The sequence below is a fragment of the Lolium perenne genome, chromosome 7, assembly GCF_019359855.2.
Source record: "Lolium perenne isolate Kyuss_39 chromosome 7, Kyuss_2.0, whole genome shotgun sequence".
In the NCBI taxonomy this organism is placed as follows: Eukaryota; Viridiplantae; Streptophyta; class Magnoliopsida; order Poales; family Poaceae; genus Lolium; species Lolium perenne.
The window spans coordinates 131587882-131614080 of record NC_067250.2 but is presented as its reverse complement, the minus strand read 5'-3'; the positions used below and the strand labels follow the sequence as shown (position 1 = coordinate 131614080).

The 26199-nt window shown below is 44.0% G+C and overlaps 2 protein-coding genes across 2 annotated transcripts; one reads left to right on the top strand and one right to left on the bottom strand.

Annotated features, from left to right (window-relative positions):
* Nucleotides 1–11104: 11104 nt before the first annotated feature.
* LOC127318576 (chorismate mutase 2, cytosolic) lies at nucleotides 11105–13395 on the top strand. The gene is made up of 5 exons (XM_051349058.1): nucleotides 11105–11493; nucleotides 12429–12515; nucleotides 12588–12731; nucleotides 12825–12917; nucleotides 13028–13395. Exons 1-5 carry the CDS (start codon nucleotides 11218–11220, stop codon nucleotides 13277–13279), a joined length of 852 nt encoding a protein of 283 aa, XP_051205018.1. The 5' UTR covers nucleotides 11105–11217; the 3' UTR covers nucleotides 13280–13395.
* Nucleotides 13396–13514: 119 nt separating this feature from the next.
* LOC127318575 (uncharacterized) lies at nucleotides 13515–17910 on the bottom strand. Its single transcript, XM_051349056.2, has 3 exons — nucleotides 17715–17910; nucleotides 17057–17346; nucleotides 13515–15814 (listed from the first exon to the last, which is right to left on the bottom strand). The coding sequence occupies exons 1-3, from the start codon at nucleotides 17788–17790 to the stop codon at nucleotides 13868–13870; spliced, it is 2313 nt and encodes a 770-aa protein (XP_051205016.1). The 5' UTR covers nucleotides 17791–17910; the 3' UTR covers nucleotides 13515–13867.
* Between the last annotated feature and the right edge of the window lie 8289 nt (nucleotides 17911–26199).

Below are 26199 nucleotides of genomic sequence, written 5' to 3'. Positions count from 1 at the left end.
TCGACGCCGGGACCATCGTAGTCGAAGGAGGAGTGGCGACCACCTGTCTCTCCGTGCAAAAGGAAAGCAATGCTCATCAAAGTACACGTGCCGGGAAGTGATGACGCGGTGAGAAACCGGATCATAGCAGCGGTAGCGTTTGGTGTTAGCCGGGTAACCGAGGAAAACACATGGAACGGAACGAGGGGCGAGTTTATGAGGAGTGGTGGCGGCGATACTAGGATAACAACGACAACCGAAAATCCGAAGACCGTCGTATGATGGAGGGGAACCGTAAAGGAGGTGATGAGGTGCATAGTTCCAACGAGGACGACACGGACGAAGGTTGACAAGGAGGGTGGCGGTGGCTAAGGCGTCGTGCCAAAAGGTGGGGGAACATGGCTGCGGAATAGGGAGGTGCGGACGCAATGTTGAGGGTGCGGGGAGGATATGCTCGGCGCGGCCGTTTTGTTGGGACGTGTATGGACAGGTTAGACGGAAAATAGTGCCGTGAGAGGAGAGTAGGGTGCGGACGGTGACATTGTCAAACTCTTTTCCGTTGTCGCTTGTAGGGCGTGGATGGGGCGAATTTAACCGGGTGGAAACATAGGCGTAGAAGGCTGTGAGAGTGGTGGCGACATCGGACTTTTTACGGAGGGGAAACGCTCCACACAAAATGAGAAAATCATCAAGAATAACTAGGTAATAAAGAAGACCAGAATTACTCGGGATTGGAGAGGTCCATACATCACTATGAATTAACTCAAAAGGAAAAGACGCAACAGTGGAAGACTGACTAAAAGGAAGACGAATGTGTTTACCAAGACGACACGCTTCACAACTATGTGAAGACTGTTTAGTAGATGAAAACGAAAAACCCCTCATTATTTGGTGAAGCGTGTTAGCACTGGGATGTCCAAGACGAGCATGCCAAAGATCAACGCCTGCGGAGAGAGCACGCAGGTGCGGCGCCGGGGTAGAAGGCGACATCACCGGATACAAATCGCTGTGGCTCTCACATCGATGGAGGACTATCCGGTGCGGGCGTCTCTTAATAAAAAACCAAAAGCATCAAATTCAACAAATACGCGTAGTTGTCACGAGAAAGAGTTTTACCGTGAGACTAAATTCCGAATAAGCTGGGAGGCACAAGGACATTATTGAGAGACAAAGTGGTTTAGAAGTAGATGGAAAATTAGCAAGAGAACCAATGTGGAGAAATAGGGAAGACCGGCGCCGTTACCGACAATGATGCGAGACTCGATGGAAGTGGTAAAGGAATAGGAAAGGTTACCCGGTGAGCGGCCATGTGAGACGAGGCGCCCGTGTCCATAAACCAGCCAGCCGCCACCGGCGTAAGAGCCAGGTGCGGGCGCGACGTGGTAGGCCGGGGCGTAGGGCGGTGTCGCGGTGAAGTGCACCTGGTGAGTCGGCGGGCGCGGCACCGGAATGTTGTAGGCGTGGATGAGCCTCGTCCATGGGTTGTAGGCGAAGGGGTTGCTGCCGTTGGAGACCGACGACATGATGACGCGCGCGCGGGGGATGGCGACGGCGCGGGGTTGGGGAGGGAGGCGCGGCGGCGGCTGCAGGTGCGGCGGCGGTGCGGCGTGAGGAGGGGCACACGCGGCGGCGGCACAAGGGCGGCGGCGCTAGGGTTGGAGGGTGGGGCGGCGCGCGTGGGGAGAGAGGGGCGCGGCGGCTAGGTTAGGAACGGTAGGTGTCTGATACCATGTAGAGAGGGATGCAACTCACAATGTATTGATTGGGTGCATATGGCGTTACATATATGCGCCACGCTCGTCGACTATACAAGGAAGGAGTGCGGGCCCAATAATCAATACAAAGATATGTATCGCCATACATAACTACGTAAGATACACATCCTGGATATACAAGGATATGTATCTCAACAAGTCTCCACGAGGGAGATTAATTTATTTAGCATGCAACTGAAGTTTTCTTTATAATCTTTATTTCCTCAGTGTAGTCCCCAATATTAAGAGACATCACGGTATGAATGGTACATAAAGTTCATTGTTTACCTGTTTTGATTCGGTTTGTCCGCCTCGTGTTATCCAGAATTACACTCGAGCCACTTTTAGTTGTTATTTGTGCATGGACAAAGAATATTTAAATTGAAGGAAATAAGATTCCAACATCATTTTAACTTATTTAAATTCATATTATATCTAAAAAGTATATACATCCTTTGATCCACTTACACAAAACCAACTTAAGTAAACACAACACAAAAACACCTATTAACACTATAAGATCTTGTTCCTCCTTGTCTAGCGCCTAGTCACGCCATACTCGTTCTTGGAGGATATGGCAATGACCTCAACCATGGTCATCACTGCATTTGGTCTTGTTGTAGACTTGCCACCCTTCTCGTCCCACTAGTTGTCTATCTCAATTAGTTCAACAACGAGAGTCATCATGGAGTCATGGGTGGGATGATGGGACACCGCGGCCACCTTGACAGTAGCCCTCGCAGCCTCGTCAGTGACGATCATCAAGGTGGACTCGGCAAGGGAGCATTAGTTGACCTCCTCTAGATAACATTCCGCTCTGGCATCCTCGGCGGAAGCCCTTGCAACCTCGTGAGAGACCACCATCGCCATGGACTCAGAGAGAACGATGTCCATGCATGCTTCCTCCTCTACGATTGAGCTACATGTTGTAGGCGCACTTAGTGTGCCCCGAAGCAGTCATCTCTGCATCCTCCTTGTCGGTGTCTAGCTCTCCGAGGTTAGAATATTCACAGTCGTCTGCCATCTTCATGTCCAGATTCTGAATGTAGGCCCGCTAGTTTGCTGGTTGCGGCCTCTGCCACTGAGCATGGCATCATGGGTGTTTGCGAGGCATCGAACCATGGCCGTCGTCAGCACAGAAATATGGTGTGGTGAGATATGGTTTGCAGGGAGTGGAGGAACCAGTAACGCATGGGAGCCCCAGAGTGGTATCGAGCCTGATTATATAGGACAAAGCTCGGCGCACGGGGCAGAGCCGAGATTTAAAGAAATTGTTGTGAGCATACAAAAAATCAAATAATATTCTCGAAGTCAAACAAAATGGTCAATTACTTTGTAGGCCTATTCTCCGCACGACGCTAGGATGACCGACATAGGTCATGTCACAAAGGGCGACCACTATCCGTGGAACTTGCATATAATTCAACTTTGGTATATATCTTAAAATATATTTTTGGCCATTTATGGAAAAATAGTTCCAAACTGGATATTTTTTCTAGCAACTACCACATACAAAATGACTTCATGCCAAATGATTGCATTTTTTAAAATTTTCTTTGTATTCTTATTTTCAAAATGGGGTGAACCCATTGCAATATCGTGGATCTTTCACAAATCTATGTGTCTATTACATGGAATCCTACTTCCTTACCTTAAAATGATTTTGGTAGTTTTAAGGACTAAACTAGAACGTACTTGTATTTTGAATAATTTCAAGATTTATACCTATATACTCGCTTCTGGCTAGTAGCAAGCACCATGGATGTGAATTACTTCTGAAAATTGGCTGAAATGCATGTAATGCGCGACGTAATTATGGTCTACTTTGTCTGAAAATTAGAGTACTGTCATTTTGCACTGTATTCTTTGCACTTGCTTCAGGAAAAAATGACTTTTAGCACTTAGAAAATAGAAAAAACATTTAATTGTTACAATAAGTGGAAGAAAATCCATTTGGCACTATTCTTTTGCATGGCAAGATGCACGTATGCGCCAAATAACACACTGTAAGGAAATCTCCCATAGGTACGTAATGGTCATGGCCTTGGCTCGATAGTTGTGAATGTTCATGCATAGTAGGCGATGGATGATGGCACACTCTTTTGAACGGCTACGACAGATGCATCTTCTCAGTAACGCATGTCGTGTTTGTTGGTTGCAACCATATGTTGACCGGAGGTGCTTTGGTCTACACCTGGGCAAAGTTCAGGCCGTGTCGGGCTTCGGACCGGGCTTAAAAAAGCCCGCGGGTAAAAAGTTAGGCCTGAGCCCGGCCCGGCCCGACCATCAGGCCTGTAATTTAAGCCCAAACTCGACCCGAATGAGCAAAAAGCCCGACCCGACCAAACTAAAATGCACGAAAAATGAATGCCCGAGCTCGACCCGGCCCCGACGTTTGGGCTCAGATTTCAGGCACGAGCCCGGCCCGAAGTGCAAGCCCGACCCGACCTGGCATGGGATTTTCGGGCCGGGCCATCCGGGCCGGGCAACCCATGCCCAGGGGTTGGGCCGGGCCGTCCGGGACCAATGATTGCCTATTTAACAAAAAGGAAACTAGTCCTTCCCAGGTTCACCATATGGCTAATGCTATCAAACAAAACCTGAAGATGTTGGATGTTATGCAGGTTTCAACAAACAGGTCCCAATCAAAGTCGGATATGCAACAGGAAGCTACAAGACAAGGAGACACAATCAAGACAGATCTTACCATTCACGGCAACAATTTGTTTTAGATGCAGCATGAAAGACAAGAAAAGCACCAGATGATCAAGAATGAAAACAGGACTAGGACTATACTATCAACTTCACAGGCAAAATCGGGAGGAGAAAGTCATGATACAAGCCTCAACTTCACAGGTCTCTTCACCTCTTCTAGCTGAAGCAACATCACTTCTATTCGCTACGATAAATTGCTGATCAGGTCCAAGCCCAGGAGTTACATTCCTCCCTGACAATCTCACTCTTGTAAGAGCTGCATCTTCTTCAACAATAACAGATGCTCAGGTTTCCTCGGAGTTAAGACAACAGAGTGATGAGTACAAAAGAGCTGTGAAAGATTTACATTCGAAGATTTATCACGTCAAAAGGAATTTAAATGGAGTTGCCCATGACTATGCTCAACAGGCAATTAGACAATGTCAGTCTTTGCCTATTTTCAGTTATTTAAATTCAGCTCACGAACTTGTAGGCAATTGTCACATAGCTCTATCTCTTCAAAATCATAATCTTCAGGGGATTGTACTACATGTTGTACATTGTATTTGAGCTGAAATAAAATCTTGGCGCCCCGGCGCCTACCCCCTTTGTTCAAAAATGAAAAGAAAAATAAATACTAGTAGGACAAAAAGATCATTCAGTTTTAAATTTGCACAAATCCACACGAAAAGGCATAGATGGTGAATCATGCTTCTTGTAATCTTACACCACCATAAATTGATTGTGTTTTTGAATTTGTTAATGAGCTTATCGCTTATCGATTTGCCAACTCTATATTTACCTGTTTGAAAGCCAAGTCAGGGGTTTTAAGCTCGTTATGTTAATGAGTTGAGTCGAGCAAGCTCGTTAACTAACGAGTAATTGTGAGTTGAGTCGAGTTGAGTTGAGTTGGCTCGATATCCACCCCTAGTTAGGTTATAAGATGGAAAAGCCTTTGTCTCAGTTCGAAAGTTTATGTTAAGTGTTCCTTAGAGTCATAGAGACAGTTATCTCTCAGTTTACATTAGAACACACTTCTACGAAATGGAAATCCAAGATCGTTAATCACGACCCATGACTATCACAGTTATGCAATTTTTCTGCATGATGCTAGGTTGCTTAATTCTGACGCTAAAAGGGGTGGTTTAGGTGATCCAGGATCTTCAGAACGTCCATAACCCTCCCTCGCGACAGCATAACCCTAGCCCAGGCTTTGCGTAACTCCATCCGCATGCAAGTAACATCGTGCACGCTGTGCACTGTTGTACTGAACAGGCAACACCTACCAAGCTATCACAGTCAGAAAGCCAAAGTATAGGCACTAACCCTATCTTCTAGCTTTAGAGTTTTGTACAGACTAGAGGAAATGGCCGATAAATATGGTGCCACTAAGCTTTTGCGCACTGCAGATGAAACGACTGCCACTGTTAGTGGGTGCTTTCCATGTACATCTTTACTGAAAAATTTTAATGGCACGGGTAGCAGCCACGGCTGTGCAGGATAAATAATTCCTGATTGCAAAGTGGAGAAACACCTATTTTTTGTCAGATGGAACGCCCCATTGCATTAGATAGCAGGCTCGGCAGAATTGGGTGGTTACCAGAAAATGCAGAGTTTGCTAATGGTATATCATCTAGCAAAGGGAAGACTGCGCTTTGCGATAACCCTTTTGCTAAATAGAAATTTTTTTTTTCGTAGATGGACAGGGAACAGGAGCATGGTAAACCTTTTTTTCGTATGGTGCTGTTCAGATTATCTCTACAGTGGGTTGGTTACCTTTATTTTTTTTTCGAAATAAGGAACGTAGCTCCAGCCTCTGTATCAAAGTGATACATACAATATTTATTACTTCAGTAAAAAGGTATCAGTCTTAGACAGAGCACAAACTTATTACATATTTACATCTCAACAGATTTGTATAGGTGAAGACCTCAGATTGCGCCACCTGCGGGAGCATGGTGAGTAAAGCCCAAGAAGCACACGGGCTGCGCAAGGGTTATGGCAACAGAAGCGATAGCTAGTAGCAAGCACCATGAATTAGCTATAAGCCCCGGGAGATCCTACATGCTCGCTCTGAGCAGCCATGGGCATCGCCTAAAAAAAGCAGCCATGGGCGTTCCTATAGTTCGACCGTGACGCCGAGTACAGGCTGCCGCACACACCCAAGCCTGCGGCGTTAAAGTGGCCATGGCCCATCAAGTAAAATCCTTTTTTCTTATCATTTTTTATTTGTATTTCTGTTTTAAAACAAATATTTTTTTAAAAAATGAGATTTTTTCCAAATCATAATTGTTTTTAAATTTGAACATATTTTTAGGTTTAAATTTTGCAAATTCAAATTTATTTCAGTTTAAATATTTTTTATAAATCCATATGTTTCAAAATTTTGGACATTTTCAAATATAAACATTTTAAAATTTTGAACATTTTTTGAACTTAAACATTTTTCAAATTTAGTATTTCAAATCTGAACATTTTTTATTTGAACATTTTAAAATCTAAACATTTTTCAAAATCTACCTATTTTTTTAAAATAAACATTTTTGAATCTTACAAAAAAACAGAAAAGAAAAATAGAAGAAACAGAATAAAAAAATCGTCACAATGCCTGGCCAACCCATATCGTGCACGGGTGTGTGGCGTGCATTGTTACCCACCTGATCAACATATATCATTTCTAACCATAATGATAGGTGTTGCCTGAGGAGGATCCTCAATGGGCTGCAATTGGAGCCTCCAGTTAATAGTTAAGTGTTTTGTTTTCTATTTCTTTTGTAAATCTTATAATTAATCTAATATTTATGGATATAGTTTATACTAAAAACTGTGTAATACAAAAAATATTAATGTTCATGTAGGTCTAACATAGTGTCCATATGTGTATGTATAAATGTTTATTTTGATTCTGAATTGTGTATGTCTAAATGTTTATGAGTTAGAATTTTTTTTTCTATGAACGATGAAAATGTTCATGTGTTATGAGACCAATGTTCATGTGCCATGCAAATAATGTTCATATGTAATTTTTTTTAATGCATTTGGAAAACTATGTACATTTACAAAAGAAAAAATGAAAAAATGAGAAAACGAACTAAAAAAATAACTAAAAATGTAGCAGAATGAAGGAAACCGGAAGAGCAGGAAAACCAAAACAGAAATTAACAGAATCCCAATCAAAACTAGTCGTATCGACCGATCGATCAAATTAATCACTTCCTTCTTTGTTTCTATTGATTGTTCATACCCACTATGTCACTCTGCTACCCACCTAACAAATTCTGTGGTTCTACCCACCTAAAAATACTGTTTAGGGTAGGGGAATGCACAAGTTTGTTCCGGGTGACCGAGCGCATTTGTATTTTTGTTATTTGTTTTGGGAAAATAATCTGTGGTTACAAGTTTCTTAAAAAAATAATTTAGCTTTTCAATTTAGGTGATCTGTTAGTAGGCATTTGCGCCAGTTTATGTGATAATTTTGGCACGAATTTATGAAACTATGATGCTTATAACCTTTTCACTTTAACGATTAAGGCTTGTAGTAGTTTCTGCTTGACTCTCTATTAGTTCAAGATTATGGTTAGTCTATATAATGTAGGGTGCCAATTTAGAAAGACACAACAGTTGCATCTTTCACTGTTGAAAGCAGCGATAATCCATGTGACTATTATTGTCTGTTTACGTCATTGCCCAGGGACCATATGAGGGGATCACAAACATCAGTATGAGAGAATATTGAAGGTTCCGCATGGTGTTCTGCTTTTAGTACTTGCATCTACCATAAGGTCCAATTCTTCAATACATAATAGTTTTAGTTTTTTTTGCATTTTCTCCTAGCATATTAAGTCTCTTTTCTTGTACATTTGTACCATCAGCTACCCAGTGATTGCAGTTTTGATGCCATAATTCTGTGCTCATATGAGCAGGCTAACTTTGTTGATTTTCATAATTTGTTCCTAGAACTTAAACATAAGGGCTCGACTTTCCAAAGAAGAAAAGATGGTGCGTCTATTTTTCCTTAGAACATTACTCTATGTAGTATGTATGTTATGAAACAAGTAGAGGATCCTGAGTTCGTGGGGATATTTAAAATGTTCACTGATGATAATTATAAAGAGATCAAATTCTCAATTCCAAAGATGAGCTTTGGCATGCAAGAGTGTAAAGTTTAGTTTTTGTTGTTTGTTAGCACCCCTTTTTCAATCATTTCTAAAAGAATCTAAAAACCATTTCTTAAATGATAATTCTAAATCCTGAACTCGAAAGCAGGTAAAAGTAACTTGTGGGAACACCCCATTTACAATTTTAATTTTGCTAGCACCTTTGTCATGATACCTAGATTTTCTATTTAACTCAATAAACCATTGTATTTGAAAAATATAAATATGTCATGGCTTAGAAAAGACTACTTGGTTGTGGGTTAAATATTTTCTTGATTCTTCCAAGAGGGCAGAGAGTTTTGATACCAAGGTCTGATCTATGTTAGTATTGCATGCCTATTCTTGCTTCTGAATAATGGTTGTTGTCTATTGGCATGCATCACATGTCAAGCCAGTGGTTCGTTTTTGGCATTTTAAAAAGATTGTTTCTCTTTACAAGAATAAGTGAAATACTGAAATTAGAACACTACATGTATACTAACCATGATTTTGTTAGGATGCCAATGCTTGTTGTACTTTTAGTACTGCATGCTTCCCCTTGTTTCTGAATAGTGATTTATAGCTGAAAGCAAACATTTTAAAGACCCTCTAGTCTTGTCAGAGCAAGGCTCTCCTTGAGTACAGTCTAAACCTGAAGCTCTCAGTTGTACCCCTCTCTCTTGCAAAGACATACTGTATAAAGTAAATCAAGCGAGTTCATTAGTTCTGACTTGGTGTGAATCTCGTGTGCCAATCGTATCAAGTCTTACCAAAAGTTTCTATTGTTCAGGTATTGTCGAGATATTTCTATAGTTGTTTTCTCAAATATCGACGGGTACAAACAACATCGCGCCTCCATGCTCTAGTTAGCTATAAGGCCCGGGAGCTCTTACATGCTGGCTCTTAGCAGCCATGGGCTTTCCTATAGGTCGACCGGGACGCCGCGCACATGCTGCCGCACACACCCAAGCCTGCGGCGTTAAAGTGGGCCATGGCCCATCAGGTAAATTCCTTTTTTCTTATCATTTTTTATTTGTATTTCCGTTTTAAAACAAATATTATTTTAAAATGAGATTTTTCCAAATCATAATTTTTAAATTTGAACATATTTTAAGTTTAAAATTTGCAAATTTAAGTTTATTTCAGTTTAAATATATTTTACAAATCCATATGTTTTAAAATTTTGGACATTTTCAAATTTAAATTTTTTGTAATTTTGAACATTTTTTTTAACTTAAACATTTTTCAAATTTGAATATTTTTAAACTTAATCAGAATGAAGGAAACCGGAGGAGCAGGAAAACCAAACTAGAAATTAATAGAATCCCAATCAAAACTAGTCGTATCGACCGATCCATCGAGTTGATCACTTCTTTCTTTGTTTCTATCGATTGTTCCTCCTCACTATATCGCTCTGCTGCACACCTACTCTTTCTATGACTGCACCTAGAAGGGAAAATTCCCCTTACCACTAGAAGAAAAAGCAATACCACACCCCGTTGTTGAGCTCGATAAAGCCACCAATGTTATGGAGAATGGATATAGATTTGTTGGATATGGCATTGATGGGACTCCGTCATGGTCGTGATCTAAATCGCTGATGAGCCCGTGCGGCAAGTCATGTCAAACTTCACTTTTTATTTATTTATGCACACATAGACACGCAAGCAAGCACGCATGAAATACACGGCAAGCTTCCATTCTCCATATGCACGATGGTCCTTGTCATGCAATCAAATGGGGATTTGATACATAGGCACATTCTCTTTTTGCTACAGTGGTTCTTGGAAATGTTGTGATAATTTTTAATCGTTTTGACACGCAGTAAAGACAAATGTTAAGACGATATTGCAAATGTAAAATTTTAAGAAAAATGCAAATGTACAATTTTTATGTGCATGTCAACGGGATATGATGCCATGGTCAAACGGCCCAATCTTGTATTTCAGTGGATTCAGATGGCAGGACGAGGCCGATGGGTACCACGCTCCGCCCAACCAACGGAGAGCACTGCCAAGAAGAAAGAGCTAAACCACGGTGGATAATGCACATGCCGTTAAACACTAACATGCCACTATTTTTAAATACGAAATTGTTTAATTTCATCTAATTAGGTAGGCTAGTGCTTTCGCTTCCACTAGTTCAATTTCTTGGTAGAGGGTGACAAAAAGGTCACCTAGCATAGGATCATGCATTTGCCAAATTTATCTATCTCCGAAGCTTTAAGCATCTCCTTTTTGCGGCGATGATAATCTTTATACGCTTGCAGGCAGGCGGGCTGCTGCTATGAGCTGCGCGCATATCCGTACTCCACATTTGTTCACATCATGTTTGACCTTATTATGCCTGTGGACTTCTCATCTCTGAACCTTCTTCTCTTCAGCAAGTTGCACACTCCCTTCCATTCAACGCAAATTAATAAGGATAATAGTGATAATGGATCATGGAGTCACATGCACTGTGCATACTGTCCAATTCATTCTCTATAGCAATCCGTTGCCGCCCACCTATTAATTTGTTCTCCAGTCGCTCAGACGCTCACTTCTTTGACCACCCATCCAAGATATCCCTTTCGGGCAACCATAAATATCCAACATCTCTGAGCAGCTAATCATCCTGTGGGTCTTCTTCTTCTCCTTCTCTCTCTAACACCAATGGCTGCGCACTCTCTTTACAGTTATCTCCTCTTGTCCAACGCGATCACACTGCTGCTCGTGTCCCCGTGCTGCGTGGGGCTTGGGCTTGACACGGTGAGGGACTTCCTCACCAGGGAGGAGGACACCATCGTCTTCAGCCTCATCGAGAGGGCCAAGCACCCGCTGAACCTCCCGGCCTACGAGGAGCACGCGTGGTTCGGCCCCGACGGTCGCCGGCACAACGATTCCTTCGCCGAGCTCTTCGTCCGGGAGTCCGAGCAGATCCAGGCCAAGGTGCGGCCAGTCGTCCGATACGTTTCCATGACATGCATATATACATTATCCTCTGTTTGACTCTCGTATGTACTAGCGTTCGGTTCTTCTGTTAATCTGTTATACTCATTTGTCAACAGTTGTGAGTTGTCTAACATGTTTTGACCTGAGCGTATGAAAACTATGGTCAAACGTTACATGCTCCGGGGAAGGTGTTGACTGAAAACTAATACGTACTCCCTCTGCTTCACAATTTAAGTACTAGTTTATTAGGAAAGTGACTCTATTTTCAAAATAGCACTTTGACCATAGATGTTTTTTTTTCCTGGAGTAAAAGAAGTTGTTTTATGAAAAAAAAAGTATTTGTATGGATGGAAATATTCCATGATAAATATAGTAGTAGTAATATGAGTTTGATATTCTCCATGTTTGTAATTTTCTTTTAGTACATTTATGGCCAAACTTTAGAAAACTGACCGGCATAGATTCTAAAACTGACCATTATGAATCGGTTGGAGTAATTAACTTCATGCTTTTTAAAGTTTATGTGAGGTTTGTGTTGGCCATGCTTATTTAATCTCACTTCGTGCATGACCTACGGGCTAATTCCAATAACGTTCTGCTAAAATTATGCACGTTTCAGACTCAAATTTTAACTCGTGTAGTAATGTTCAGTTTAACGTGAGAATGTAAAAAAAAAAAATCCAAGTAAATTGGGGTGAGCCAAATATTTTTTACTTTAAGCAAAGACAAAGCAGAACTATCTTGCATTTGATTCAATTCACGCACTGTGGCAAAGCTACAACACGCGTGTTCTATTTTCTGAATGAAGTCACGTTACCATTGTGCTTATACTGCCCTTAAGCAACCACACAAATTGCGTGAATTGTGATCGAAGACATCAAAGACCGATTCATTCTCTAATTAAATCCTGCTGTTGTTTGGCGTGCCAATAGGCTGGAAGGTACCAAAGCCAGGAGGAGATCCCTTTCTTCCATTCCAGAGTGCCCTTCACACTGGCACCTCCATACAACTTCACAACCGTAAGCTCCCCATGCATCCTCCGTCTATCTGAAACCCTGATACTGATCATATGCTACTGCCATGCGATCTAGGATCTGTATCCTGGGGCAGAATCTGTTAACGTGAATGATATCATATGGGGCATATATTTCAACGAACTGCTCCCTCTACTGGCCAAGAATGGTGATGATGGCAACTACGCTGTAACTGCTGCTTCAGATCTTGCATGCCTGCAGGTGAAAAGAAATGCCACATTGTATCATGCTCTTTAAATCCATATGTGCATAATTCAGCCCAATTTTATGACAAATATCTCATCCATCTCACAGGCGCTGTCGAGGAGGATCAATTATGGGAGGTATGTCGCAGAAGTGAAGTTCAGAGGAGACCAGCAAAGATACACAGCTTTAATTGGCTCGAAGGTGCTTTGTCAATCATTTCATTGATCAGTTAAAAATGATCATGTAGTATAACTGATTTTTTTTTACTGTGTGATATGTGTAAGCCAAGTGTAACTTCTCGTTTTATGCAGGACAAGGATGCTCTGATGAAACTGTTGACATCAGAAGCCCAAGAGAATGTGGTGAAGAGGAGGGTAGAGAAGAAAGCCATGGTGTTAGGCCAAGATATAACTTTGGATGGACCAACTGAGACCGGTGACACGAACAGTGGTCAATCCAGTTTTAAAGTTGCACCTTCAGTAGTTTATAAACTCTATGATCAATGGGTTATCCCATTGACCAAAAATGTGGAGGTTGATTACCTGCTCCATCGTCTCGATTGAGCAACGCCTTTCTCAAGCCAGCTAACCTATTTGTTCACAGTTATTGACAGTTGTTACATATTTACATGAAGGGATAACGCAATAAGAAACATGCAGAATACCTGCATAATTGTGAAGCTCGTGATCTGTACAAAAATACCACTGCGAGTTTACATCATGCATATTAGTTTGCATTAGTGACAAAAATACCATGTTGCAGGGTCAGCATTGCCTAGGAAAGACAGTGCAAACTATATGCAAAATATGCTTTCCATTTCTCGTCTGCAAAGTACCAAATGTGAGGACATCTCAGCTCCACTCACATGATCTAAGTCTAGAACCTCTCAGGCCAACAAGTCTTATCAAACTTAGCCCCAAAATGGAAGAGGTCATACAATAACACATCACAATAATAGGAGCTCCAAAATATTGCAGAAACTGCAATCCTTTCTACTCCCTCCGTCCCCTGAAACATGGCTTAACTTTGTCTAAATTTAGATGTATCTAGATGGGACAGAGGGAGTATTTGTCTTACTTAAGTTTTGCACCATGTTCTGCAACTGTGTCCCAATGCATGCACCGAGAATTTACGATTTGTGTTCCTAACGACTAAGCTTGGGCTTGCAAGTTCCTTTCGTGCCTTCTGCCTTGAAGGTGACTCTTGAGGTCAGATTGAGATGCGCAGTCAGCATTGCAGAGGCTGCACACCCATCCTGGGACAGGTTTATGATTCTTGTACGCAAACTGGGGCGCTTTATTTTCATGCAGCTTCTCTTCAGTTCCCATGCCTTCTCCTTGGAGAGATTCTATGTTCTCTTGGTGCCTTCTGCCTCGGAAGTGGCTTCCGAGGACAGATTGAGATGTGCAATTAACATGGCAGATGGTGCACATCCATCTTGAGACAGATTTCTGGCTTTTGTCCGCAAATTCTTTCTTTTTGTGCAGATTTGCTTTAGTTCCCTTGCCTTCTCCTTGGAGAGCTTCTATATTCTCTTGGTGCCTTCTGCCTCCGAGGTGGCTAGCCAGTTCAGATTGAGATGTGCAATTAGCATTGCAGATATTGCACATCCATCTTGAGGAAGGTTTCCGGCTCATGCCCAGAACCTGGGGCTCATTCTTTTCATACAGCTTCGCTTCAGTTCCGATGCCTTCTCCCTGTAGATCTTCTATGTTTTCTTGGTGCCTTCTGCCTCTGAGGTGGCTCTCCAGGTTAGATTGAGATGTGCAATTAGCGTTGCAGATGTAGCACATCCATCTTGAGAAAGGTTTCTGGTCCATGTCTGCAAACTGGAGCTCTTTCTTTTCATACAGCTTCGCTTCAGTTCCTTTGCCTTCTCCCTGGAGAGCTTCTATGTTCTCTTGGTGCCTTCGGCCTCCGAGGTGGCTCTCCAGGTTAGATTGAGATGCGCAACTAGCATTGCAGATGTTGCACATCCATCTTGCAGAAGGTTGCTGGCTCATGTCCGCAAGCTGGGCCTCATTGTTTGCATACAGCTTCGCTTCAGTTCCCATGCCTTCTCCCTGGAGAGCTTCTATGTTCTCTTGGTGCCTTCTGCCTCTGAGATGGTTCTCCAGGTTAGATTGAGATGTACAATTAGCATTGCAGATGCTGCACATCCATCTTGAAGATGGTTCCTGGTTCATGTCCGCAAGCTGGGGCTCTTTCTTTTCATACAGCTTCACTTCAGTTCCTTTGCATTCTCCCTGGAGAGTTTCTATGTTCTCTTGGTGCCTTCTGCCTCCGAGGTGGCTCTCCAGGTTAGACTGAGATTTGCAATTAGCATTGCAGATGCTGCACATCCATCTTGGGGAAGGTTTCTGGTTCATGTCCGCAAGCTGGGATGCATTCTTTTCATACAGCTTCGCTCCAGTTCCCTTGCCTTCTCCCTGGAGAGCTTCTATGTTCTCTTGGTGCCTTCTGCCTCCGAGGTGGCTCTCCAGGTCAGATTGAGATGTGCAAGTAGATTTGCAGATGCTACACATCCATCTTGAGGAAGGTTTCTGGTTCATGTCCAGAAGCTGGGGCTCATTCTTTTCATACAGCTTCGGTTTAGTTCCCTTGACTTCTCCCTGGAGAGCTTGTACTTGGTGCCTTCTGCTTCTGAGGTGGCTATCCAGGTCAGACTGAGATGTGCAATTAGCATTGCAGATGCTGCACATCCATCGTGAGACAGGTATCTGGTTCATGTCCGCAAGCTGGGGCTCTTTCTTTTCATGCAGCTTCGCTTCAGTTCCCTTGCCTTCTCCCTGGAGAGCTTTTATGTTATCTTGGTGCCTTCTGCCTCCGAGGTGGCTCTCCAGGTCAAATTGAGATTCGCAATTAACATCGCAGATGATGCACATCCATCTTGAGACAGATTTCTGGCTCTTGTGCGCAAGCTGCAGTGCTTTCTTTTCATGCAGCTTCTCTTCAGTTCCGTTGCCTCCTCCCAGGAGAGCCGCTATGTTCTCTTGGTCACAGTAGCATTTCGTGTCACAGATGCTGCACATCAAGGACGTTCTTTCTGCAGTCCGTTTCCTCTTCATCCCAGAGATTGCGTTTTTGCACAGCTTAGACTGCTTAATGGAGTTCTTATTAGCAAGGAAAAATGACATGAATAATCTTATTACCATCTCCAACATACAAATCCGACCAGTTAAGTATGAATATATTATCACCTTTACTGGAAATATATGATATAGCAAATTTCAGTACCATGAAAGATCTGCATAGCTTAGAGTGCAATTCACCTGATGGACATATTCTAAATTTGGCTACTAGTATCTTTATTTTTTTAAAAAGATATTATATTTCAAAAAATTAAATCAGATACTCAAAACGATATGCGTGAATTTGACTCAAGTACTCTGACAGTAAGAAATGGAAAGTTGTGCTCACAATTGTGTTTTAAAGATCATGTCGATGTCCAAAAGGATAGCTTTTAGGGAACCAAAATGGATATTAAAGTATCAAGCATAACAAACTATTAAAGGCATGAAATCTACGAAACCATTGTAGCCTAGTAAGAACAACGGTAACTATTTTGGGAAAATTGCATTGTGTACCATGTAAGGGTTAAAAGTTAAAACAGAATTATAATTATGACCACATTATGCATCATAAAAGCCTTCAAAATGCAGGTCGAACCACATTCAGATATAATGATTTTGAATGTACAATATGGTGCAGTGTGATGGTTTCGAAAAATCTGGTTCAACTTGACATCTTTACAGATATATGGTCGGAGACAGAATTTACTCCTTTTAGATGAAAGGCATAAGTAGAAACACTGGGAACTATAAAAAAAAAAGAGTATAGCATCAGTAATATATTGACCATCAAACAATTCTAGAGGCTAGTTTCTCACAAGGTCGCTATTGTACAGACAAAAGGCAAATGCCTTAAAATACAATGACTTGTATAGATCAGTCTATTGAAATCCATCAGATAAAAAATGCAAAACCAAACTAATGGATGCTTAGCGGCCATGCAGTTAGTCACATGACAGGTAATCACAAATTCAGTAGTGCTACAAGGTGGATTCGCACATGTTTAGAGAGCATAATGCATAGTAAACTGGAGTTGAGAAGAGAAAGCCTACAACTTTTGAGCTGGGATGTGGCCGGTCAAAAAAGCACAGCCAATATTTGGTAGGACAGTAGCCTGATTTTAACTTAATGTTTAACACATATGAGTTGGGAATTAAACAATCATGAAGATAGCAGCATCCCAGCTATAGAAAACAGAATTGAACATAATGATGAATAAGTCGTATAGGAGAATACAATTGGACATCTAAGAGATAAGCAGCCACTCACCCCAACGATTGGTGCATCCTCCTCGCTTGCCGCCCTGCGCCATGGCAGTTCATAAGATTCCATGATCTGATCTTTAATGTGCCGTCTCGACGTCAATGCCCCTGAAAGTGACAGGGGCACGTCGAGCGGCTCCCGATGCGTTGAAGAGGATGCGCCACCACCGTACAAGCTGAGTTCACGCTGGAACTTGGCCTCCAGCTTCCACCTCTCGGCAAGTTCGGCCAGAATGACTTGCTCGCGAATGCCCTCGTGAAAGAGCTCCAGGCGGAGTTCGTCTATCGTCATGTGTGCTGCATCCCCAACGCGACAGCTGTTAATTTCTTCAATACACTGAACTTTTTAACTACTACGTACTATAAATCTCTAACCCCCCACACATTATTAATTGCACAGATGGATCCAAACATGTCCCCCTTTTTCCGACCTCGATCTTGACCGACAAAAATCCTTTTTAATTAAATAATCAAAATCGGTTTAGGCCCCAAAGACGAGGAGCTGTTCTTCCGTACTACTCTATCTAAGAAAAGGAGCGAAGAATGAAAGTAATGCCTAACAGAAAGGTTAAGATCCCCTTTCTTCTGAGAACAAGAATAATCTGCTGGTTCCAAGTTCCAGCCGCGCAGACGAAGACAGAGAACTAGTTCCAGATTTCCGTTACCGTCCGGAGAAGGGATGCGCATGCCGTAGATGTCGTCGGCGTCGGCACCAGCGGCGGCTCGGCGGGCGAAATCCATGGCTGGCGACAATGGTGTTGGCCTTTGGGATTTTATAAGAGGGAAGTGTGTTTCTCTCTCTCCGCCTAGTAGACGGAGAGATAGACGGCGCACGCCGGTTTCCCGTTTCCTCTTCTCGGCTTTGATCCCCGCGCCTTCCCTGACCCCTCGTTCGTTGCTTTGGTAACTGCGAAAGCATAGTTTGGAAGATCTAATTTGGCTGCTTGTAGTGTAAAGATATATTTTTAAATGTTAAAAAATTCTGACACAAAATTATGTACGTGCATCAAGACATTCTACGTTTCCACACAAGTTTTTTCGAAAAGAGAAAATTTTATTTACCTAAAAAAAGATAACTTTGATGCTATAACATGACTATTCACGAAATATTTTTGTATCTTTTATACACAAATCATAAAAATACCTTTTCCCGATAACTTATGTGCGAACATAGAATGTCAAGATGTTTTAAACTTTTTAATATTTTTAAATTTTATTTTTTATGCATTTTTCACAGTAAGTTCATATGCACCTATGAGCCAAAAACACCACCTCTCTTAATTTGGCCTTTCCAATCAAAAAAATCCGGTGTTGTACTCCCTCCTTCGCCAAAATATAATATGACCCATATAGATTTTTGTCAAAATTAAACTTTTCAAGTTTGATTAACTATATATAAAAAATGTGTCAACATTTGTAATCTCAAACCAATATTGTTAGAGCATCTCCACCGTCGCCCCAATAGTTCTATGAGGATCCATCGTTGTTTTTGGGCCACACGTGCTTCGAAGTTAGCTAAATGATTTAAAGCCCAAAGGAATAGCCAACAACCCCGTGCTGGGCCATATGCTCGGGGTGGGAATCGAGCACGCCGGCACTCACACCACGTTGGATTTCGCACCACGGGTCCCGCCTAGTAGCCACACACAACAAAACTCCTACAACTATTCACATGCATTCCTCCTCTCTCCCGGCGCTCCATTCTCTCACCCGTTGGTCCAGTTCCCACCCGCCTCTCCAGTTCGCACCGAGAGCATGCTCTCGCCCTCACCACCACCGCTTAAGGCATTCCTTCGAAAAAGAAGGCAACTGCATCGGGAAAGGTGCTAGCGAAGCCACGCAAGGCCCCCCTAGAGGATAAGCCGACAAGCATGTCAAAGGAAGAGTGGCAGGAGCATCGTAACCGGTGCGCCATCATCACAACGGACCAAAAGCGACGTCGCTGCCTCAACCTAGGAGGCGTGCCATCCGAAGGCGTGAGCGGTAATTTCTGCGTCGTCGGAAGCAATCGTGGGGGCCAAGCCAACGGCTTTAGAAGGAGCAAATTGCCGTCATCTCCAGGCTTCTTCACCGAGCCGCCTCTATCGAAGATGCACTTCACCCTCGAGTTCGGCAACAACGCTTGTGCCGACAATCCCACCTCCAGGTTCACACCTGTGATGGCGCTGCGATGTGAGGGTTTTCACCTTGACCTCAATAGTGAAAGTATAGAGATGGTAAACCTAGAGGGGGGTGAATAGGTTTCTACAGATTTTAATTCTTTCTTTGCAATATTAGGCTTTGCGGAATATAAAGGTGAGCCTAATGCAAACTAGGTGAAGCAACCTATATGAGGATACAACTAACTCAAGCACGAAGGCTCTCACAGGCAGTTAAATCACAAGTAAGGAGTTCGGTTAGAGATAACCGATAGCACGCGGAGACGAGGATGTATTCCCGTGTTCCCTTCCTTTGCAAGAAGGTACGTCACGTTTGGAGGGGTGGAGGTCCCACGAAGGATTCCCCACGCCACGAAAGCTCACCCTATTCTCCGGAGCCTATCCCACGAAGGAATAGCTCACTCACTTGTGGTAGACATTGAGGTAGCCTCCAAACCTTCACAATCTTGCCCGGAGCAAATCCACAGCCCGGATGCTTCGGAACTCCTCTTGCCCACCTAGGGTTTCCAAGGAACCCTAGGAAGCAAGCTTCTCGATGAATACAAGGGGGATGAGATTTGGCTTGGTAGAACAGTAGATCGGGTCCTCCTCTAACGTTTCCCCGGAGGGATTTGAGTTTGGGTGGAGGAGGAGGGAGGTCTGAGGCTTTTGGTGTTTCTAGTAATGGAGCATGAGAGAGAGAGCTCAAGAACAGCTTGTAGTGTAGTGCCTAACTGTTCAGAGGTAGGAGAAGGGCTATTTATAGTGTTCTTCGAAATATGGCCGTTGGTCACTTGCCACCTCATCTTTTCTCCCGACAAACCCGGTCAACCGGACCACAGACCGGATCGTCCGGTGCAGAGGCCGGTCGGACCGGATCAGGGACCGGACCAGCCGGTCCAAACCGGACGGCAGTTTCGACTCCCGACCGGGGTCCACTTTGCGACATCCGTGAGCTCCTCCGGTTGGCGCCGGTTGGCGCCCGGCCGACCGGACGGCACGTCGGCCCGCCGGTCCGTAGGTCGGCCGACCGGATCGGCCAGGCGCACGTTTGGCGCCCGGTTGACCGGACTGCGCGCCGGACTGGCCGGTTGAGAGGCCGGCTGACCGAGCGGCAAACCGGATTTCATTTGTAGACCCCTTTTCGATTGTTGTTGAAGTGGGGGTCTCCTTTAGCCTTCTCGTTCCTTTGATACACCATTTATGCCTCTTTGCCTAATACCTGAGATTATCCTTATAAACGTATTAGGTCAAATACTCTAGCACAGTGTCATTGTTACCAAAATATTGGATAAGGGTAAAATACCCTTACAATCTCCCCCTTTTTGGTATACGATGACAAACCGAGCTAGAGTCACATATAGATATTATGATAAGCTCTAAACCTTGATTCCATATAAGATATTACGACAACTCCCCCATAATGTGTGCACTTGGAGAATTTGCGTTTGGCTGCAAAGTGCACCATTTGTGGAATATGAGAAGCTCCCCCAATATCTTTAGGAAACAAGCATGGTATGGACAAGTATATCAAGATATATAAGCATAAAGCATGATTATCCTAATAGAGTGATTAAGCATACAAATAGTCGTCCATACACGAATTATTCGAAGTAGCAAATGGTTCTTGAGAAATCAAAGCAAATAAGCACAAGCCATATAAGATTCAAATAAAGCAACACCCATGGCTTGTGACAATCAAAGAACCATGTGGTCCTAGACTCTACTCTCTTCTCCTCCTTTGGCATCGGAACACCAAAAAGGCGAAGAAAAGAGGAGAGATGCTAGCGCACCCATCAATAGAACTCATGCCCAGCGGAGTAGGAGCTCTCGCCATCATCACGCGCATCCGCATCACCTTCATCCTCGTCACCATCATCATCAGTAGGAGTAGGAGCACGAGCAGACCGAGGAGGAGGGCCACCATGACCATACATGGATAGGTCGAAGTTCTGGAGCATCTCATCAGTAATGGGAGGCATCTCCCAGCTGTGTGCAACCACAGGCTCCATCTCATGGCCAGAAGGATGAACAGGGACATTCCGTGCAGTCATGAACTCAGTCTGTCTCCTCCGTGTCTCCTGGTACAAAGCAAGACTCTGATGTGCAACATCATTGGTATTCTTGCACATTTGCCACATGCTAGAGAAGAAGTGAGCGGCACCATGCTGGGGGCGCCGAGAGTAGCTGGAGCTCGCTGCAGGATCATGGTGTTCCTTGGTCCGGCGCTCAGTGGAGGGCATCATGGAAGGGACGTCCTGGCGATCATCCTGAGTGGGAAACCTGAATGGTTCCATGATGACTCTTTCATCAAATGTGTTGAGGGGAGGAGGAACAATGTAGTTGATGAGCCGCTGAACATACTGAGCATAGTTGGGAGTCATACGACTGATACGTCTCCGACGTATCGATAATTTCTTATGTTCCATGCCACATTATTGATGATATCTACATGTTTTATGCATACTTTACATCATATTAATGCATTTTCCGGCACTAACCTATTAACGAGATGCCGAAGAGCCAGTTGCTGTTTTCTGCTGTTTTTGGTTTCAGAAATCCTAGTAAGGAAATATTCTCGGAATCGGACGAAATCAATGCCTAGGGGCCTATTTTCACACGAAGCTTCCAGAAGACCGAAGAGTCAACGAAGTGGGGTCACGAGGTGGCCAGGAGGTAGGGCAGCGCGGCCCAGGTCTTGGCCGCGCCGACCTGTCTCCTGGGCCCCTCGCGACGCCCCTTGACCTGCCCTTCCGCCTATAAATAGCCTTCGTCACGAAACCCCCAGTACCGAGAGCCACGATACGGAAAACCTTCCAGAGACGCCGCCGCCGCCAATCCCATCTCGGGGGATTCAGGAGATCGCCTCCGGCACCCTGCCGGAGAGGGGATTCATCTCCCGGAGGACTCTACACCGCCATGGTCGCCTCCGGAGTGATGAGTGAGTAGTTCACCCCTAGACTATGGGTCCATAGCAGTAGCTAGATGGTTGTCTTCTCCTCATTATGCTTCATTGTCGGATCTTGTGAGCTGCCTAACATGATCAAGATCATCTATCTGTAATGCTATATGTTGTGTTTGTTGGGATCCGATGGATAGAGAATACTATGTTATGTTGATTATCAATTTATATCTATGTGTTGTTTATGATCTTGCATGCTCTCTGTTATTAGTAGAGGCTCTGGCCAAGTTTTTACTCTTAACTCCAAGAGGGGGTATTTATGCTCGATAGTGGGTTCATGTCTCCGTGAATCTGGGGGAGTGACAGAAACCTCTAAGGTTATGGATGTACTGTTGCCACTAGGGTTAAAACATTGATGCTATGTCCGAGGATGTAGTTATTGATTACATTACGCACCATACTTAATGCAATTGTCTGTTGTTTTCAACTTAATACTGGAAGGGGTTCGGATGATAACCTGAAGGTGGACTTTTTAGGCATAGATGCATGCTGGATAGCGGTCTATGTACATTGTCGTAATGCCCAATTAAATCTCACAATACTCATCATATCATGTATGTGCATGGTCATACCCTCTCTATTTGTCAATTGCCCAACTGTAATTTGTTCACCCAACATGCTATTTATCTTATGGGAGAGACATCACTAGTGAACTGTGGACCCCGGTCCATTCTTTACATCTGAAATACAATCTACTGCAATTGTTCTACTATTCTCTGCAAACAATCATTATCCACACTATACATCTAATCCTTTGTTACAGCAAGCCGGTAAGATTGACAACCTCACTGTTTCGTTGGGGCAAAGTACTTGGTTTGTGTTGTGCAGGTTCCACGTTGGCGCCGGAATCCCTAGTGTTGCGCCGCACTACATCTCGCCGCCATCAACCTTCAACGTGCTTCTTGGCTCCTACTGGTTCGATTAAACCTTGGTTTCATACTGAGGGAAAACTTGCCGCTGTACGCATCACACCTTCCTCTTGGGGTTCCCAACGGTCGCGTGCTGTACGCGTATCAAGACTATTTTCTGGCGCCGTTGCCGGGGAGATCAAGACACGCTGCAAGGGGAGTCTCCACATCCCAATTTCTTTACTTTGTTTTTGTCTTGCTTTATTTTATTTAGTACTTTGTTTGCTGCACTAAATCAAAACACAAAAAAATTAGTTGCTAGTTTTACTTTATTTGCTATCTTGTTTGCTATATCAAAAACACAAAAAAATTAGTTACTTGCATTTACTTTATCTAGTTTGCTTTATTTATCGTTGCTAAAATGGGTACTCCTGAAAATACTAAGTTGTGTGACTTCACAACCACAAATAATAATGATTTCTTATGCACACCTATTGCTCCACCTGCTACTACAGCAGAATTCTTTGAAATTAAACCTGCTTTACTAAATCTTGTTATGCGAGAGCAATTTTCTGGTGTTAGTTCTGATGATGCTGCTGCCCATCTTAATAATTTTGTTGAACTATGTGAAATGCAAAAGTATAAGGATGTAGATGGTGACATTATAAAATTAAAATTGTTCCCTTTCTCATTAAGAGGAAGAGTTAAAGATTGGTTGCTATCTCTGCCTAAGAAGAATAGTATTGATTCATGGACTAAATGCAAGGATGCTTTTATTGGTAGATATTATCCCCCTGCTAAAATTATATCTTTGAGGAGTTGTTATCACCAGAATTTGACCGGATCAGAGGTGGGCCATGATTAAGATGGGCTTGAAGAATATACATGGAAGATATACATGAGTCGGCCTTGTACACGAAGTTTGGGCTAGTTTGCCCGTGTATCTGTAAATATAGTAGGATACGTGTCGGTTAGGTAGAATTTGGCTCGTACACGGTTGGAATTATTCCCACGTTAGAAAGTCTGTACGGACTATAAATATGTATCTAGGGTTATTGAGAAAAACAACAATCACGTTCACAACAAACCAATCTAGGCGCATCGCCAACCCCTTATTTCGAGGGTTTCTTCCGGGTAAGCATCATGCTGCCTAGGCCGCATCTTGCGATCTAGGCAGTATACGTTTATTCATTGTTCATGCGTTGCTCGTACTGAAGCCTTGTTGATGGCGAGCAACGTAGTTATCGTAGATGTGCTAGGGTTAGCATTGTTTTACCTTTATACATGCTTTGATCCATGCTATCCCTAGACATCTAGCCGCTTTTACGCCTATCTTAGGTGTAAGGGCGGCACCTTGCTTGATCCGTGTTTAGTAGATCCGATCTGTTATGATTGCTCCTTGTTCTTCAAGGATTAGTTTAATATCTGCATAGTTAGGCCTTGCAAACGGGTTGAAGGATCCAAAGAGCACGTAGGGTGTAGTTTGCTAGCCCTAGATAAGATGTTCCGGGAATCAACTCCATGTTGGTTTTTAGGCCTTATCTAGGGCTGGTTTATTATCATCTTGCGTGGCTGCCAGGCTCAATCACGTGTAGGATGTTCCGATTATGCGGTGAAAACCCTAAATCGTCGTAGGTCGTTTTAGCTTTATACTGATCAAGCAGGACCACCATGTGATCGTAGACCTCATACGAATCATGGGTGGATCGGCTCCTTGAGCCGATTCACAGGACAACCTGAGAGCCGATCGAGGCTCGTATTTAATGTTTACGTATATGCCATGCAGGAAACTAAGCGAAGCAAATCCATCACCTTCCTGGCCAGGTATAGGTCAGGTGGAACGCCCTTGCACCAGCATCGGGACGTGCGTGCCGGAGCTTTGCGGGCCGTCGCACGAGGGACCAGGACCAGCCGCAGTTCTGGGAGCCTCCCGGCTCTACGTGTTGCCCGTCGCTACTCGCCGGTGGGTTTCGGACGCCAACACATTCTGGCACGCCCGGTGGGACAGTCTTCGACATCAACGGCATCGCCATCTGCATCTGAGATGGCGGAAGATCCAGTCACGTACGAGGATCTGACTGAGGAGCTCAAGAAGAAGTATGACGATGTCAAAGCTATCTTCGAAGCCGACCTCATCGGCTCTTTCCAGAGGACCCGCTCACATGGCATCAGGTGGAAAGGGTTCTCACCTGAAGGCGCGCTCTATGGAGTGGACCTGTCTACCCCTTCAGAAGAACGCACCAGGTCTCTGCGTCAGAAGGTTAATCACATGGTAGCTCATTCGCTACACCGCCATTCTGAGAGCCTGGTGAACGCTTTGGAGCGTGTCGCGCTTCGGGTGATCCAGGAAATCATGAGACAACAGTACTCTCCGTCAGGACCTGCGCTAGGGACTCACCAAGGAGAGATACCACTCCAGACCCGACCACCGCTGCCGTTCGCGCTGGCAGCACCAGAAGTGCCGAGTTCACTGGCATTCATCGTCTACAAGATCGATGGTGATCCTAGTGATTACCAGTTCTTGTATGAAGCACCTAAGGAGATCCCGCACGGATACACGTGCACTTATGTGCCAGACTGCAGTAACTGGGCACTCACGAACCAGTCTGCAACAGCAGGGATTTCTCGGGAATGTGCCACGGGGAGGGGCTTCTGGATCAGATCTTGAGAAGCAGGAGTGGCTAGCTAAGTATGCCACTCCAACAAACCTCCAAAGCTCAACTCCTGCAGCTAGCTCAGATCTTGAGAAGCAAGCGTGGCTAGCTAAGTATGCCACTCCAGCGAATCTTCAGAGCTCGACTCCTGCAGCTAGCACCGCGGATCAGATCAGTACAATCTTGAGAGACCAGTTCGGCATGGTACCGAAAAGGAGGGCAATCGGCTATTTCAAGCCGTACCCCAACGAGTACGATTTGATCCCACTACCACCCAAATATCGGCTCCCTGAATTCTCCAAGTTTAGTGGGTTAGATGGCTCCAGTTCAATCGAGCATGTGAGCCGATATTTGGCGCAGCTGGGCACGATCTCAGCATCAGATGCACTACGCGTGAGGTTCTTCGCACAGTCCCTCACAGGATCGGCTTTCGGGTGGTACACCTCATTGCCACCAGATTCAATCCGGACTTGGAAGCAGATGGAAGAGCAGTTCCACATGCAGTATCACTCAGAGGCTTCCGAGGCTGGCATTGCCGATCTAGCACA